Raw genomic sequence first — 18,146 nt, 5'->3', positions numbered from 1 at the left:
GGAAGTGAGAAAAGGATGCCTGGGTTTGCCACCAGTGCAAAACACTGCCTGTGAAAATGGAGCACACGGAGGAGGATGGAGAGGGACAATTTACAAAGGGCTAGAGGGACCGGACAAGGGGGAATGGCTTCAAACTGGCAGAGGAGAGGCTTAGAGGGGATATTGGGCAGGAATTATAATGTGAGGGTGGGGATGGAATTCCCAGAGGAGCTGTGGCTGCCCCTGGATCCCTGGAAGTATCCAAGGCCAGGCTGGATGGGGTTTGGAGCAGGCTGGGACAATGGAAGGTGTCCCTGCAGGGGGGTGGAAGAGGATGAGCTTTAATACTCCTTCCAATCCAAACCATTTAATGATTTTATGAGATAAAATGAAAGTTTTCTTACCCATTGCATTGCTGTTAAGCAAGAAAACTCCGTGGGCATTGCCGTCTTCTTCAAGAGCCATATAAAACGGCTGAAAACCATAGGAATTCAACTTGTACTGCAAATAAAATAAAATACTTTTTACTGGGGAAACATTGCAGACATTTACTTATTAACATTTAGCAATAAGTTTAATAAAAGATGAGGCAATTGCCAAACATAGCAAATAAACTTTAAATTTATACACCCAAACCCTACTTAACCCCAAAACAAACCTTACTTGGAACTTCACAATTTGTCAGGCTTGTCCAGACTGCTGAGGCAGGAAGGAAAGCAAAGGTATTGCTGCACTTAAATTTCACTCATGAGAAGGTGCTTCCTCAGGACAAAAATTTCCCATTTTGCCAACAGAACCAGGTGTCTACGTGCTGAGGAGGTGCTGGTGACATTATATTTAATTTTCTCAAAATGTGTTCCAGCTTGAACTGGAAGTTAAAGTTATAATTAGCTGCTGCTATTTTGTTGGCCATTCCCTGATAATTGGAAATTTGCTATCTTGTAGGAAATAAGACAAACAAACAGAGATAAGATTTCTGCTTTACCTGTGTAAGTACTAAATTAATCCCCAAGCAGCAGGAATTGTTCTGACTCATGTCTAATTTTCAAAACAATGAGCTGAGAAGAATAATAAAAAAGGAGGGACGTTACTCCTAAGCCATGTGTCACCTTCCAACATCTGACTGAGGGCCTGAGCTCCTCACTTTGTTCTTGCAGGTCACAAATAAAGATTTACAGAAGACCTTTGCCATGGAGACACCATCTAAATTGTAAACTGTGATAAATATGGTCAGAGCCAATGCCTACTACCAGCATCCACTGCATTTTAATATTTTAACATATTTTCATCCATTTCTGCAGTCTTTGGTTAAAAAAAAAAATTAAAAAAAAAAAATCACATTTTCTTCTTCTTCTTTGCCTACTTACACCTGGAGGCTGGTCCCTGGTGAACATTCCCCAGGTGTGCCAGTTCAAGTCGTGTCGGAACGTGGGGTGCTCAGCTTCCCCAAATCCATAAATGTACTGGGATGGCAGGCGGGTGGAAATCTGAATGAACATGTCACTGAAGGTGAAGGTGGGCAAGGCTGAATTCCAGCTGAAGAGGGAAGAGGAAAAGGAAAATCAGAATAAATGAATCCTCAGGGCTGTGTTTCTGGCAGACACTTCCTTTTGGGTTACTCTTTTTCTCTGGAAATCTCACTGGTCAGTAAAAGTGGAAGGAAACTGTTGTGGTTGTCAAGGAAAGTTAAAGGACATGAAATGGGGCTGTGTAAGAATTGCTGAAGTTTAGGGTCACAAAATCCTCTGTGTCTCTCAGAGAGGAATCAGCACAGGCATCGTGCACTGCAAGTTGTGTCGTATTTTAGCAATTTAGTGAGAAAATGCATTTCAGCACACAACAATCCTATTTTCCTCTCAGACCGAGCACTGGAGCCACAAGGAATGCAGTAAATAAAGTGCTTTTTACAGTTCACTGAACTTTCTGTGCAGATTACACTAAAATTGCATTCACAGGTCACGTTTGTTATAAATCAGCATCTTTCCAGTTAGAAATCAAACTGCAGCCTGGTGGGCTCTGCCAGAGAATTTCATTGTTCCAGGAGCTTCAGTTGCAGGTTGAATTATTATTCTGCTTGGCAAAAGGGAAGTCAACTTGCAATTTAGTTTTGAGTACTTAAAAAAATTAAATAAAATTGTTTTTTTGAATACAAAACAACACACTCAACTGTTCTCTGTTTTCTAACTCTGACTTAATCAAGGAAAAATGAAGCTCCTGCCAGACTCATCTGTCACGTTACCAAAACTCATCTCAAGTTAGTTGGGATGCTACTTCCTTCTATTTTTTTCCCTAACCACTCCCCAAAACTGACCTAAATGGTTAATCCTTGACAAGCAGTGCTGTGGTCACCTAAGGAATATTTTTAGGAAGTGTGGAAAATCATTGTGGCTCCCAGAAATTTGGGAAGCCTTCAGAGCTGCCAGTGTTCTTCACTCCAACACGTGCACAGAGAGAAGGTTTGGCATGAAAAAAAGTGACCAAAAACACGTGAAATGAAATTGTTGGAACCCAGGAGCCTGGGAGTTTTGAGCTTTCTGTGCTTTCTGACACTGATCCCCAGGAGAAAACTGCTTTTGACCTGAGGCCATGGAGAAGCTTCCAAATTTGAGTAATAAAGTTCGAGTCATGGGTGTGAATAGAAATGTGTAATTTCACATGGTGAAGGGTTTAGAATTTGGGATTTTTAGACTAGAGTAATAGATATGGGACAAGATAGAAGTTCTTGGGGGTTGTCTCTTTGTCTTCCTTCTTCTCCATGATCTCAGGCAGTTTTTGGTTGGACAGTCAGTGCTGCCCTGAGGGTCACAGGAGTTTGGTTATTGGGTCAAAAGTATCAATAATAGAGGTGTTAATTCTCTATTGGACTGTTTGGCTTTCAAAGACCTTGGAACCAGCTGGATCCAGCTCCATTTTGCTCACTTTTAGCTGGTGGCTGGAATTGCTGCAGATTTAATGAACAACCCAGCCCGAACGCGATAAAATTCATCTCCTTTGTGTTTTAAATCCTGACCCTGAGTGAAGACAGAAAGAAATGAAGAGAAGGCACTGACTGGGTGGTGCAGATTCCCCATTTCCATGGAGCACCAGGGAGGGGCAGTGCCTTACATGACCGTGCCCGTGCTCTTGCGGCGGATTTGGATCCCAAAGGGTTTGGTCTGGAGCGTGACCTCGTAGAGCCGCTCCTGGCTCGAGCTCGTGGGGGAGCTGGGCAGGTTCAGGGGCACGGGGACCTCGTACCGTGGCTTTTGGTAATCGTAGATCTGTGAAGCAAACATCACTTTATTGCAGCAAGTCAGCTGTTTGAAATCTGGGTCCAAGTTTTAAAACACTTGTGGTGAGGGTTTTCTTTCATGTTCTTGAACCGGTTCTTACACAGGATTTTGTTTTGGGGGGAAGAGAATCCCAGCCAATGAACCTTAAAGTTTATTTTGGATCAGGAACGGCTCATCTAATTATCTACATGAATTTAAAGAACATACTTATATTTAAAATATAGATGTATATGCTTTGCACATGTAATAAATAATTTTCTAGTTCATCTTTTACTCAACTTTTAGGATTCTTTTTCAGGTTTTCTGTAAGTTGATAGAAGTTAGTTTTTTGAAAGTTAGCTAGCTTTTAAGAAAGTTAGGTTTTTTTGAAAGCTGATAGAAGTTAGTTTTTGATGCCTGACCTCTTAGCTCAATATTATTAAACACATGGCAATAAATTACAGTTAAACAACAGTGCATAGAGAATTTTAGAAAAGAAGTGCAATGATGGATCTAAAAATAAACTGGAGAGTTGTGAGAGCACTTTCAGATAGTATTTTGTTAATATGCAGATAAATTTTTCAGTTTCAAAGTTCCTGGTTGACATTACACACACAGACTGACATTATACCTTTGATTCATGTAATTTCTTTTTAAAATTGAGTGCTAGGATTCTAGGACCAGAAAAAAAATGCAAGCTAAGAGCAATAATACCCAGCTAGAAGGAGAAATATATTTACACAAGGCTGCTCCTGTCTGTGAAATATAAATTTGGCTATAAAAAGCCCTTTGAATTTCCATAAATAAAACATTTGAGGAATTCTGGGATGGTGTTACCTTAAACTGCAGCATGTTGTTGAGATGATATTTCACCTCCAGGCGCAGGGTGCTGATGGGGGCAGTGGAATTCTCATTAGCTCTGACCATGGAGCTGTCCACGTTGAGGGTGGCCACAATTCCAGAGGAGGAATAATTGAGGCTCTCTATGGAGTAAGGATTTCTGGAGGTGTAGTAGCAGGCAGGAACATTTGAATTTGCTGCCAGCTGGTGCAAACAGAAAGGGGTTTCAGGTTAGAGAGTCAGCTGGAATTTTTATTAGGTATTAACATGGAATCCTGTTTTTTATCAGGTCTATGTCAAATGTAGAATTTGGGGGGGGAAAATTAATGGAATCCTGAATAAAGAAATAATGCAGAATGATCTCTGCACTGACTCAGGTGCAATAAAGCCATCCAGTGAAGGCTGTACAAATAGTTCAGTCAGGAAAATGAATCCTCGTGCCATGAACAAGGATTTAATTTCTTCATCTCTGTGATCTTCAGATCAATCCCTCAACATGGTTTAATCTTGGCTTGTGGAAATTCCTAAAGCTTTGTCCCTTTTGATCCCATTGCTCTCTGGCTGCCTTTAAGGAGATGTGCCCAAAATCCATTTCATACTCAGGCAACATCAGAGCAGATCTTTCCACTGGCTTTATTCACACAAATTATCCTTAATGTACCCAGTGAAAATTACATCCTACTAATCTGAGATCTCCTGACATTTCCAAATGTCTGAAATTACAAAAAAATTCTTTTAGTAGTGCAACAAAACCAGAGCAGTCCATCAACTGCTTCAGCAGGTGCTGGTGCAGGAGCAGCCAGCACAGGATTTTGGATTGCATTCCCAAAGGAAAGGCCCAAAATGGGAATTTTAGATTTAGAAGAACAGGGAATATTTTAATTGGAGGCACCCTCTGAAGTTCAACCCTGCCAGGCCATGTTGCTCCCACATATTTATTAATAATTAATAATACTAATGCATAAAACCACATGTTAAAGAACTTCATGTTGGAGATTAAGGTTTGGAAAGAGCTCCTTGATGTAGATATAAACAAATGAACCAAGATTTTTGTGGAATTCAAGGATTTCCTCTCAAACTGAGATCCAGAGTTAATTTGACTTAAAATGACCATGAAGGTGACACAAAGGGGCTGAGCCTTGCAAGCCACTGTGACACTGAAGGTGCTCTTCTACTTTTTCATAACTCTAATATTATTTCTGTTCATTTTTCCAAAAATACCTCATTTTTCCTCAACTCCTGTTATAATTTGGTAGAATTTAAATGGTTGTCAGCTACTGAGGTAAATAAAATCCATCAGTACAGGCCAGCTGAGGCCCATGCTCCCATTTTATTTAAACCTGACAAATTTCCCAGGCCACTTTTATTCTGTAACATCCCCAAAGGAAAACCTTTTATTCTGGATTATTTTTTTTGTCTAATTAATTTAGAGAAATAACGACTTACTTCCCAGAAACAGCCAAGTTGTTTACATTTTTCTTCTGTTACATCTTGGCCGGGATAACAATCAAATCTTTCATTGATAGGGGTGCTTAGAGTCCATGTGATCGTGTAAGATTTTCCCAGTTCAAGCTGAAGTCCTCTTATAACAGCAACCTTAGAAATATGAAACAATAAACAGTTATTAAATGTCACATCCCATCAGCTCTCCTTCGGTCAGAAGAGGTGCTGGTCCTTAAGAATAATACACTTAAAAATTGAAAATTCACAAAATCCCATCTTGTAAGATTTGATACAGTCTCACAAACACACACACACTGATATTTTTACCAATAAAATCTAAAGAATTAAGACTCTAAAAATACAGAGTTAATCCCACAGCTTCCTTGGAAGCAAACAGGAATAAATACATGAAATAAGCTGTCTGCTGCACTGCAGGCATAACTTAGATGCACTTTTATGCAGCAGAGTTAAATGCAATTGTACTTTTATTCTGTAATAAAATTCACATTGTATTTCATTGAAGCAACATTGGCACTGGATACTGTCCTTTACAATACATAAAATAAAGGTGATGTGATTTTAAATATGTTTACTTTCCACTTTCCTGTTATTGCTTTACCTTTGTCAAAGGATCATAGGTGGTATTAGAGATATAATCTTGCACAACGTTGTTCTGAGACACAGACACTGATGATATTTCCTGGTACAATCCCAATATCTTGATTTCCTCAAATTTCAGGTTGTTTGGATCAATGTAATTGCTGTGTGTGGCAGTCATTTGTAGAGTATTCTGAAAAACAATATAGTGGTCATATTCTTATTTTAAAAATCTGCCAACAATCCTCCTGACTTAATTTTTTTCTGTGAAGATTTCCATGTTGTGGCATAAATAAACCAATGTATTTTTCCACACACACCTTAATTACTGCTCTGCTTGTTGTTATCACAATAAAGCTTTACTGCCACGTATAAAATAATCTTCAGAGTTGTGTTTCAGTTTTTTTTTTTCCTTGCTGGGGCGGGTCTGTGACAGGGCAGACAAACTCCACATGTCTGGGATCTCGCTGGGTTCCAACAACCAAAGGTTCTCACTTCTCTTGATATAAAAAGATCATTTCCTGTTGCATGCCATTCATTATTTTTAGATTAGGAGTCCGAGCAGAGGAACTGCACCGTGGCTGTCACACACAGTGTGTGCAACTTCCTTATTGCCCCCCATGGCAGCGTTGAGGTTAATTGTTAATTCAAATGTCAGCACAGTCAAGTCATGATTTGGCTGCTGGGGATTCCAATTCCAACAGCAGCCAGGGTTTCTTAGCTACAAGTGATTTTTTGATTAATTATGATCGGAAAAATTACTAATTTATGTGCTTCACTCATGCTCCTCTGTGTTCTCTCACTTGGTTTATGCTCTTCCATCATGGCAAAGGAATGAATACCTTTACCCTATATCAATATTATTATTATCATCATTATTATTATTGTACTCATAATATGTTATCATGCTATTTGCAATCCTTGTTATGTAACAGTTACTGTAAATCTTGGATAGAAATATCTATCAGGACTCCACTCTGATGTCAATTGACCCTGCAAAGGCACTTTCAGCTTAAAATAACACAATAAAACCTAACTCTGATGTAGTTTCTGAGGGTTCAGGCAAGGTGTGGGTCTCCTTCACTCTTTGGAGACATTCAGCTGTATTTTCACACTATAAAAATATATTTTTTTTTACAGTATCACTAACACTCCGTGCTTCTCCTTTTTGACTCTGTTTTAAATGTCTTTTATGCTTTAGAGTTCTCCTGTTTAGTAAATATTGCTGCTGAGTTTATTATGTGGAGGGAAATAGGAGTTATTTAGATATTTGTATTAACTAGGCCAAAAAAAAAACCCAACAGATTGCATCCCAGTTAAATGAGAGTATTTTGAACATGATTCCTCTTGGCTTTGGCAAATCTTTTGTTCTCCAACAAAACTTACAATTCTTAGGAGAATAAGGAGAGAAAAGAACGCTCTTGAGAGATACTGGGTAAAAAATCAGAAATAAAAATAAGGTCATTGAAAATAAAATACTTACATTGGAAACTTTAAACTCATAGTAAATGTAGGCTTTGTTGTCAATTGAACCTAAAAGGTAAAGAAAAAAGTTACACTTGGAGTGCAGAAAAGAATAAAATTAAAGTAGGGCTGTGCCACTGCTAGTGACCAATAAACTGATAATTATCAGAACTGCATTTAAAACTGCACTAAGCAACTCAAATATTTACTAATGTTTCTTTGAGGAACTGAAATGTCCCTTTTTCTTTTTCCTTTGGCCAGTCTCCCAGGAAATCTAATTTTTTCCACAAAAATTCATTGAAATCAGCTCTTGTAAAATGTAACACTTTTTAAATTCTACTGCTATTTCTTCTTAGTTTGTCTTAAATATAAAAATTTTGATCAAAGCTAATCCTTTATCATAACCTAAATATGGATTCTTTGTACAAAAATAATGGTGGTGATGATAATAATGATAAATATGGAACCATAAGAGAGGAATCATCAAATATCAAAATAAACAGCCTAAATCAAACATGACCAGGAAAAAGAAATACAAAGTGTGGTCAATCTGGTTGTTTTTTTGTTTGGTTTTTTTTTAAAATTTTCAACATACAAAAAGACAAATCCTGTCATCACAAGCAAATTGCAAACAGCTCCTCTGTAAAACTGCAACCTGTAAGTTTTGGGCAGGCCATAAAATGGTGAAATGTTTTATTGCTTTGTTTGGCAGCAGCAGTGAGGGCAGTAATGGCTTTGTTATTTCAGGCCAGAGGAGCACATGGAGCTCTCAGCCCCATGCACAGCAGCCACCCAAGGCCTGCTGGATTTATGGCAGCAATAATCAGCTGAACCACTGCTCTATTTCTTAAAAGCATCCCCAACTTTCACTAAATTCCAAAAAAGCAGAGTTTTCCTGGGAGATGTGATTGGCACAGCCCACAAGAAAAGGGAGTTGTACGGGTGGAATGTTGAAAGTTTTGCAATATTGATGTTCAGACACCTCTCTGGATTGGAGAGGTTTGCCTAAATCCCATGGGAAAACCCTGTCACCTCCTGACAGGGTAAAGATTTCTCCTGAAAACCAGAGGTTTGACCTTAAAGTAGAGCCTTGTGTCTTTTTTCTTTACTTGTGTCGAATTAGGTTGTGACTTCAAGCTTACATTAATAATAATCACAGTTTTCTCCTTAAAAGTGATGAAAACAATTTGATTTATGAAGCAAGAAGCAGCAGTGTGTTACAATGCCTTCTTTTCAGCAGGAGCATTGAAATTGGAGCACATTAAATCTTTGTTACCCATATTTATTTCACTGTTGATGACTGCTCACCTGTAGATTCTCCATCATCCCAGAACAAATCCCCAGAAGCTTCGTTGTTGAGATCCAGGGCAATGATGAGCCCCATTGGATTCTGTCGGCTGTGGAAAGAGATTTGTGTGTACAACAAACATCTGAACATTCTTGGTGCATCCTCCATGCTCATGTCAGAGTGAAACACCCAACAGGGTCACAATCCTTGGAGAACTGCCTTAATTTTAATCCTTGGTTTCCTTTCATTTTCATGCAAATGCATTAAAATACCCGGTGAGTTTTACAAATTCCTTTGTAAATAATTCATCACTGAAGGTGTGGAAGCGAGGTTTGGCTCACAGCTATTCCCACATTTCAAGGTGAAAATCCTAAATACAATGGGCTGCTATTATTTGTAACCTAGAAGTCCTCAGCCCCGTTGTGGGGTGGAAAAAAAAAATCAAAGTTTAAAGTGTTCCATTTAGGATCCTACCTTGCCACTGTGGTGGTGTTTGGTTCCTGAGTAGGGAAAATGTATCCTCCTCTCAGGTGCAGCCCCATTTTGTCTGCTGGGGTATCTAAATCGTGCCACACTTTCCTGATAGAGGTTGGTTCACCCTAATGGACAGGGATTGGAAAGAGAAGTGGAATTTTGTATTACCCACTGCTGGGAGTGTTTTCTTAAGTGCTGAGTTTCATCAAATTGTTCCTTATACAGAAGGCCTAAGTTATGTAAATATCTGTGGGTTAATGGACACATGAAATAATTTCATATCACTACGATTTAATGTCATAATCTGAGCCCTTTCTTGAGGTGCCAGTTCTTGTGCTTATCCCACCACCCTTCATCCCTTGCCTCCCAACTAATCCCAAAGTCTTTCCTTCTGGTCTCTGTCCCCAAATCAGAGCTGACAATCCTACTTCATCCCATTCCCATTTAGAAAATGATCTGATATCCCATAATATCCCCTGCATTTCCTTACCGTGTCATAATCATACCACTCTGCATCAGGAAAGTACACACGGGTGGACTCCACACCCTGAAAGTGAATAAAGAAACAACTTTCATATTCCAACTTAATTTTCCAATAAAGCTGAATTTCACTATGAGAAAATCATTGCTATTTCTACACTTTGCTGTTTCCTGGTGTTCAGGATGGTGTCCAGACAGGGGGAAAGGAAACCCAAGCAGGATTTCTGCAAAGCTGCTGGGGTGTAACTGAATTGCTGCTCTGAAAAGTGGCAGCTCCTTGAAAGCCACCCAAAGCCACAATGCTTCAAACCCAGTGAATCAGATCCTACCCACAAGTATCTCTCTATCTTCTTTATTTCCATGTATTTCGGGGCTGGCACCTTTCAGATTCTCCCTTTCCCTTTCTGTATTTAACAAATGTTTTACGTTTCTCTGTGGCAAATGTGTTGCTGGCAGGAGAAATCATTATTTACAAGATTCTGCCACAGAAAAAGCCACAGCCTTTTTGTTTTCTTGTTGTACCACAGAGAAGCTGAAATGCAGCAAGAGAAGCTGACTCCAAAGGAAATTCAGAGATGGTGTGAAGATGAGGCAAAGCAGAATATCAGACCAGATACCCTTGCCTCCACAGAAGACTGGAAAACAGGAGTAGGATATAACAGGAGCAAGATTTTCCATTTCAGCAGGGGTAAAAATGTGCTGTGGGCTCTCTCACTGGAAGCAATACGTGAAGGAGAGGGAACTGGTGACTCAGAGATCCCAAACCAGCCAAACCTACCGGCTCAAGAACGGGGGAAATGAGCAGCCCAGGGCCCCACAGGAACTGCCTGTCGATGTCCCATGTTGTTTCATCAGAGTAGAACCTGAATAAATGTAAAGGATAAAGCAGAAATTGGAGTATTTTGGTGATTTATATCAGCAACAACCCCAAGGTTTGTCCACAATCACGACTAAAGGATGCCATATAAAAATCACCTCCTGACGACACCAAAATGGGATTTCACACATCGGGAAGTCACCTGCAGGTATCCCAATGTGCATTTCCACAGGACAGAGGTTTAGAAAGCCCCCTAGCTGGATGAAACGTGTCAGCTTTCCTTACTGGTGATAAAACCCCCAAACTCACTCGTGCAGCAGTGGCCTCACGACCGTGTCCCCCTGGGTGTGAGCTTTGTAGTGCAGCGTGTACAGGTAGGGCAGCAAGGTGTAACGAATGCTCAGGTAATGCTTGGAGCTGTTCACCAGCAAGGAGTCGGCTCCAAAGGCAGCTGGGTCTTGATGCTGGAAACAAATACCCACTGTTATATTTCCAGGTTCTCAAAAACACTTTGCCAAAGGTGTGGAAAGCTGTTTCAGAGAGGTTGGGGTTCTGTGGGGCAGCTCTGTGCTGGGCTCTCCTTTCGGGTGCTGTGACCTGGTGTCCTGCCCCTCTGTGCTGCTTGCACTGCCCATCCCTCCCTGTCCATCAGGATTATTCCAGGGTTCATCCTGGTTCATGCCAAGGAGCTCCCAGGGGTCTGCCTGGTGGCTCACACAGACCTCAGTGTTCCTTGGTGGTAGGAGCAACCAATATTCATAAAACTGCTGCCAAATAACTGTTCCATCTCAATAAACCCTCATGAAACCCAACCTCTCCCATCTATAATTTCATAAAGACAGCTTAAGGCTCTGTTTTCAAACTGATGGTGAGGATTAGAAGTGATGTTGAATCAAGTGTGGTCATGTAACACAAAGCAGTTTTGAACAGAAAGCACAACTTACTCTGACAAATTCACCATTGTGGTTCCTGGAAAATGGATAAAATGCTCCCACTTGCATCCATCGTCTGCACAGCTCCTCTGTGGTGTCTCCACCAAAACCACAAATATCTGCTCCAACCTTTAAAAAAAATTTTAAAAAATTCAGAACGTGTTGAATGTACAGCATTCTGCACCTCAAAATGTACAACACATTTGTAATTTTCTCAAATCCATCTATGCTGTCCAAAAAATTAAACTGACCCCTCACTAAACACTGCCCATCATTCTGCTTCTTCCAAATTTTACCTTCCTGTTTGGTGATCATATGCACAGAATGGGAAAAATTTAAATCACAAAAATGATTTTGGCTATTTCCCTTCTAAGTAGATGTCTCTAATTTGAAATGATAAGAAAAGCAGGAATTGTTTCACATGCCTCATTATTGTTTAAAAATTACTAAAATAAGAGGTAGATTAGGATATATAAGATAATAAGTTTGTTACCCACTTTTATGTCACACCACAGCCACCAAAATCAAAATAAATGGCCTAAATCAAAAATCAATAATGGAAAATAGATGTTCAAAGGAGATGCCCTGAAAGGATTAATTTTGAGGTGCCAATGTAAGTGGTTATTTAGAGAGTGCTTGGTTAGATAATCTGTGGTCTGTTTGGAAAGGATGGCAGGAACTGGTGTCCTACATAAGGAATTCCAAAGAGGTTAAACTCCAGCATTCCAGGGATTGCCCATCTCAGCTGGTCCCACGTGGCTGCATTGTCCCCCAGCCAGTGGCCCCCGTGCTTTCCTGATCCTGCAAAGGTAGACCTTGAGATGAGGAAGCTTCTCTTTCCTGGAAACACCTTCTCAATGGCTCTGGAAAGGAAAGAGACTGGAATTACACACAGGAAAAGACAATTCAGACATTGATAATTCTGAGCAAAGCAAATTTATACTGATTTCCACTGATTATTCATCCCAAGGATGGGGACCCCTTTGCAGGTGTGTTTTAGCAAAGTTCAAGATATTCATTTGAAATGATCTCTTCACACAGCTCTGACATCCAATTTATGGCTTTTCCCACCAACTCCAGGCTGTGGATTTTGCCTTGGCTACATTGGCTCAAACGTTAACACAGCATTTTCCAGGAATCTCGTTCCTTTAGCAGGCAAATCTCGTGGTGCTTTGGGAAATACAGCTCATTCCCTGCTCTGAAACCTCTCTGCACGGTTTCAGGATGCATTCCTTACTTCCTAGTGGATATGGTCATGGAATATCCATAAAGGTTGTGGACATCATATTGCTTCCCCCAGGCCTGCACTGCATCCAGGCAAAGTGTCTTGGAGTACATGAGTCTGTCGAGAATCCCTTGGAGAAAGGAATACAAAGAGCACTGGTAAAGTACATTTTTGTTATTAATCTTTCCAACCTTTAATGCACATTTATGATATCCAAACCCCCTTTTTTTTCTCTTTTTTTTTTTTTTTTTTTCCACTCAGGCAGTTTAATCACTCCAAAGCCAGAATGCTGCTCTTGGCTGTTGGTTTGGTTCATCTTTGCTCTGTGATGTTTCCACTCCCTGAGCTTTGCACCCATCCAAGGGACTGTGCTCTAAATTCCTGAATCACCATCTGACAGCAGGCTGGCAAAGGTTACTTAAGTCTGCTGTTAACAGAAACTATCAACATTTTAGTTCTGCAAAGAGCTGAAAAACCACTGACAGTGCAAGAGGACCGTTACATTATCAGACATAATCAAGGCAATGACAATTCCCTGAAATTATTTTACACGATAAAAGAGGCAGTTCTATAAACCACACCTGAACTGTACAAATACAAGCACATAAATATTATTTTCTGTCAATATGAAGGTCCAAACCCCACCCATAAGAACTACTGTATAATCACGTTGTATCCTTGAAGGCAATTAAACATTTTATTTGATATTTTATTATCCTGATTGAAGTAACTGGACTTACTGGGAGTGTAAGGAGGGTAGTTTAAATCATTCTGTGCACAACCACTTTTTGAGCCTTGAACAAAGTTGCACACTTCATTCATATCCTGGAAAGGAAAAAGGCAACTATATTACAACCTGCACTAGTCCATTTTCCTAAAAAACTTCTTCCACTCTATTCTGTCATCCTTTAAGGAATCATTAGTAGCTATTCTTCAGCATCTCCTTTCTGATTGCAAAAATACCTTTCAATCCAATAAAAATGCAATGTAATAAACATCTGCTAATTTGAATATTTTAAAAATTAAAAATAAAAATCCTGAATTACTCACAATCCATATTCCATCATAGGGCACCACATCATAGAACAATTGGCACTCGTTCACCCACCAGTCTGTGCACTCGGGGTTGGTGAAGTCTGGGAATACAGTTTCCCCTGGCCACACCTGGAATATCCAAAGGAAAATAATTAATGAAACATTGAATGAGATTAAAAAGGGTTCACAGGGTCACAGACCTGCTCAGGTTGGATGGGAGCTTGAAGAACACAAAGAGTATGAATTTCTGAACTTTGAATTTTTCAATTGCTGTTCTTGTGTGTCCCACAAGGAGCAATACAGCTGAGAAAATTCTCAATAGAAGTTAAGATTATAAATAAGAAGGATAATGTGAGATCTGGCTCTTCAGTTGCTACTGGAATGAACAGGAGATGGGTGATGAAATGTCCCTTGAGCCTTTTAATGTAAAAAAAAAAAAATCGTGTTAATTAAAAAAAAATAGGGTTAATGTGAATTTTAACTGCTATTCTAGTTCTATTTTTCTTTAAAAATTAAAATTTAAAAAAACATTCATTTTGATGTAGATTTAATGAAAAATACCTTTTGAATACAAAAAAAAAGTTAAGAAAGGTTGAGAATTACTACAGCCTACAAGAGACCTTACAAACTTTGCTCTCATTGGTAAATAAGTCCCCTGAGCTGAATTAAATCCTAACAGTGACAAGGGATCAAATTCAGGAGTGGAAAAGCACACTTACCTCCCCAAACAATGGTGTTGTTCCATCTGACTCATTCACCCAGATTTTCCTCTCTGATCCCCTGACGTAGCTTCCATAAGGACTTCCATCAATCATATTTTGGGTGCCAATAGCAGCATCCTAAAGAAATTAGAAAACAACAAAGAAAAGAAGAAACCCGGATATTCCATCCGTTATTACACGCTGTAAATGCAATAATTAGAATAAGTAAAGAATAATAATAAATAACTGCAATCAAAGTGTTCACGAGGGAAAAAAGGAGTAATGAAATGCTCACCAATATGATGATATATTTTTGTCCATATTCATGCAAATAAGCTGCAAATTGAGGGAGATCTCTAAACTTCTCTTTGTCATAAGTAAAATCTTTCCTTTCCTCCATACAATCAATATCAATGACTTGGGCATCCTGAAAGAGAAAGGAGTTCAGATTTTCCATGAGAAGTGATAAGCAAAGATTTCTATTATTTAGTACATTTTCTTCCCAAATATTAGCTTAATATTAGGGAATTTTTATTCTATTGAAGACATCAGGTTCATGTCTCCTAAAACCTAGTTTTAAAAGTTAATTGCACTTTGCCTTTGACTGTCAATTAAGAATAATATATGGTTCCATAAGACAATGAAAAAAAGTTTCAAGAGATGAAAAATGGATGGAGTTGGAAAGAATAGAAGAAAATAAAGTGTTTTAATAAATCTATTACAATAAAGAATAAAATAAAGTGTTACACTAGAGAGTTTTAATAAATCTAACTGCAGTTAACCCATCCCCTCATCCAGCATTCTGATAACGGGACGAACATGGAAATGCACAAAAATCACAAAAACCTTTGGCACCACACATGGATTTCCTAACCCAAGGCCATGGAAGAGGAGCTGGCTGTGGGATCTGTGTCCTGCCCATACTCACATAGGGCAGCCCAATGGCTCTGTTCCTCTCCACAATTTCCTTCACCTCGTCCAGGGAGCTGTAACCGTAGCGGCTGAGCTGGAATCCCAGGCTCCAGTAGGAGGGCAGGGCTGGCAATCCCACGAGCTGCAGGGGAAAACAAAAACAAAAACCCCAAGTGCTGCTGGACACCCTGTGCCACCTCAGCCCCTTTCTCTGCATCCACTGACGCCTTAGCATTTCATTTTTATATTTCCATACATTTGTAACCCTGCAGGTCTTTAGTGTGTAACTCTAAACTCCATCCAGTGTCAGCTGCTGCTCTCCCATTTTGGGCACACACAACAATTCCTCTCCAGGCTGGCAATCAAGGACCCCTCACTGCCTCAGGCCCCAGAGATGGAAACAAAAGTGATTGGGGGCAGCAAACTTGGGCTAAATGACTTCATTACCTGGAGCTGGAATTGGGACATGGACCCCCAATGTGCAAATGGAGCAAACTGATAAAAGTGAGAAAACCCCTGACCCAGGGTCCATTTTGGGCTTTGTCTGCCCTAAATGTACCTGAATAATTCAATAAATAGAACTGCCTTTTATTCCCTGAATTTTGCCTGGCCTCTGCTTTCAGGTAGTCCCAATAAAGCATCACCACATCTCTCAAATCTACTCCAATAGCACACACTAAATGGCAGCCCACTCCTAAAGACAATGTTTTTTTCCCTATTATTTATTTATTTTAATAAATACTGATATTTTGGGACAATGCCCATTCTTTAGGGTGTCACTGGAACCCAGGCAGATGTCAAGAAGTGCAAAAGACACTCAGTGATGCCTTGTGATCATAAAATCCACACATCCTGTAAACACACTCTCTATCCCATAATACTGCCGCATGAACAAGAATTTGCCTTCATAACAGGAGCAAGGAAACACAAATTATTCTAGAGGGAATCTCCAGCCCTAATGATGTAAGTCACAGATTAATGAATTTTGGAGCTCTTGGGCCTGAAGCATGGTCTCCTCTCCAGCACCCAGAGGAAAAAAAAAAGAATATTATAAAATAAATCCTTAGCACTTTGAAAAAATCTGTTCAATGCATAATCCCTGTAGGTAAAGGTACCTGCAGGTACTCCTGGACTACTTGCTCTGGAGTGTCCCCCAGGAAGATGTAGAAATCCAGGATGCCTCCAATGGTTCTGTAGGTCACTGCTGGAGCAGGCTGCACCACAAACTCTGCCAGACAAGAGTGCACAAAAACAGCTCTGAAGGATGGGAAATTCTAAAATAACTTTGCCATTTTCTAATTGACGAGTAGAGAATTTACTGAAGTAAAAACCACAAAATGCCTAAAGAGGCCTAAATCATTAATTGAACTTGTAAAGAAGGGGAAATCAGACAACTCTCTATGTGTCCCTATTTCCATTCCTTTACATCCTACAGAGAAGAGAATCAGAAGAAATCCAATGGTTCCACCTTTTATCTCTGAATTTTTAGTACAACCTCCCAGCCCAAAGAGGTGCAGAGCTCAGTAAACATAAACATATTTATCTGAAAGGGACCAAAGGACATTTACTTCCAAGTGTTGTTCACTGCAAATTTAGTCTCTTATTCCAGTGCAGACCTGACCTTTGGATAAATTCCCTCCCATTTCCATCAAAATCCTCCAGTTAACTGGAGCTACTCACTGCTTGTATTTGAAATAATATTAGACACAAGGCAATGACTGCCCTCAGATATTGGGGATGTTTTTAGGAAGGGACACTTACATCAGCTCAGTTTTTATTGCAGTCTGAAAGATAAGCTCAAAAGAAATTCAACTGCACTTCTCAGAGCCACAGAGAAAGGTTTCTTACCCATGGCATTGCTGTTCATCAGGAAAACACCAAAGGAGGCCCCAGTGTTGTCTTCCAAACACAGGAAAAAAGTCTGGGCTCCATATAAGTTATCCATTGCCTAAAAAAATAAAGAGAACAGGCAAGTTGATTAACACCCAATAACAGGATCTGTTCTGGAATATTTCAAAATACATCACAGGTAGAACTTGAAACATCTCAAAATGGGGCAAACGGCAGAAATTTAAGGCCTTAACACCACTTCCCTGTTTTATATGTTCTTTTTTTTTTTCCTGGTGTTATTCTCCTTTATTTTCCATTAAAACAAGAATTTGTCCAATAAATAGATAACGGGTCTGATGGATCTCCAGGAATGCTGGCAGCTATTGAAGCTCTATTCCTGGGGAATAAATGTGCTCATCAAGGAGAACTTGAGAGGTGTTTCCATCCCCTTTCACCATAGATTAGGTTTTACATCTAATCTATATTTCTATTCGTCCTACAAGGCAATAATTTTGATGTATAATCTATGGAAATAGCAGAGCACCTTGCTGCTTTTTCATTTCCTTTCTTATTTCTGTTATTATTAGCAACACAACCCCTCAGGAATGCTAACAATTGTTGCAATAGTTGTGCTTTTTCTTCTGAAAAAGCAAATTCAGTTCAAATGAACAAGATCCAGAACCTGAGCAATTTGAAATCAGCCTAACTTGGTGCTGCTCAGTGTTATTTTATCTTCATGAGTCTCACACTCAGTGGAACCATTCAGTTAAGAATGTGTTCAAACCAGAGAAAAGAATGAGAAGGAATCTCAATGGGTACAAATTCCAGATTATTCATTAACTACATGCAGCCAGGTATGTAGTTAATACCTCACCCTC

At 39.6% G+C, this 18,146-nt stretch overlaps 1 protein-coding gene across 1 annotated transcript in view; it reads right to left on the bottom strand.

Annotated features, from left to right (window-relative positions):
- Positions 1-18,146, bottom strand: part of SI (sucrase-isomaltase) — a 43,032-nt gene that overhangs the window by 15,457 nt on the left and 9,429 nt on the right. Inside the window, exons 7-28 of the mRNA XM_014884555.2 lie at positions 17,287-17,386; positions 16,554-16,666; positions 15,455-15,580; positions 14,822-14,953; positions 14,545-14,664; positions 13,841-13,954; positions 13,531-13,615; positions 12,803-12,920; positions 12,257-12,428; positions 11,578-11,694; positions 10,943-11,097; positions 10,595-10,679; positions 9,827-9,883; positions 9,337-9,461; positions 8,883-8,971; positions 7,594-7,643; positions 6,133-6,303; positions 5,517-5,666; positions 4,068-4,274; positions 3,085-3,239; positions 1,347-1,515; positions 384-480 (exon numbers count right to left, since the gene is read on the bottom strand). Coding sequence (XP_014740041.2) covers positions 384-480; positions 1,347-1,515; positions 3,085-3,239; positions 4,068-4,274; positions 5,517-5,666; positions 6,133-6,303; positions 7,594-7,643; positions 8,883-8,971; positions 9,337-9,461; positions 9,827-9,883; positions 10,595-10,679; positions 10,943-11,097; positions 11,578-11,694; positions 12,257-12,428; positions 12,803-12,920; positions 13,531-13,615; positions 13,841-13,954; positions 14,545-14,664; positions 14,822-14,953; positions 15,455-15,580; positions 16,554-16,666; positions 17,287-17,386 — 2,707 coding nt within the window. The remainder of the gene's footprint in view (positions 1-383; positions 481-1,346; positions 1,516-3,084; positions 3,240-4,067; positions 4,275-5,516; positions 5,667-6,132; positions 6,304-7,593; positions 7,644-8,882; positions 8,972-9,336; positions 9,462-9,826; positions 9,884-10,594; positions 10,680-10,942; positions 11,098-11,577; positions 11,695-12,256; positions 12,429-12,802; positions 12,921-13,530; positions 13,616-13,840; positions 13,955-14,544; positions 14,665-14,821; positions 14,954-15,454; positions 15,581-16,553; positions 16,667-17,286; positions 17,387-18,146) is intronic.

Source organism: Sturnus vulgaris, chromosome 10 (genome assembly GCF_052056855.1).
Source record: "Sturnus vulgaris isolate bStuVul1 chromosome 10, bStuVul1.hap1, whole genome shotgun sequence".
Lineage (NCBI taxonomy): Eukaryota > Metazoa > Chordata > Aves > Passeriformes > Sturnidae > Sturnus > Sturnus vulgaris.
Note: the sequence above shows the minus strand (reverse complement) of the source record. Positions and strands in the feature narration are given on the sequence as shown.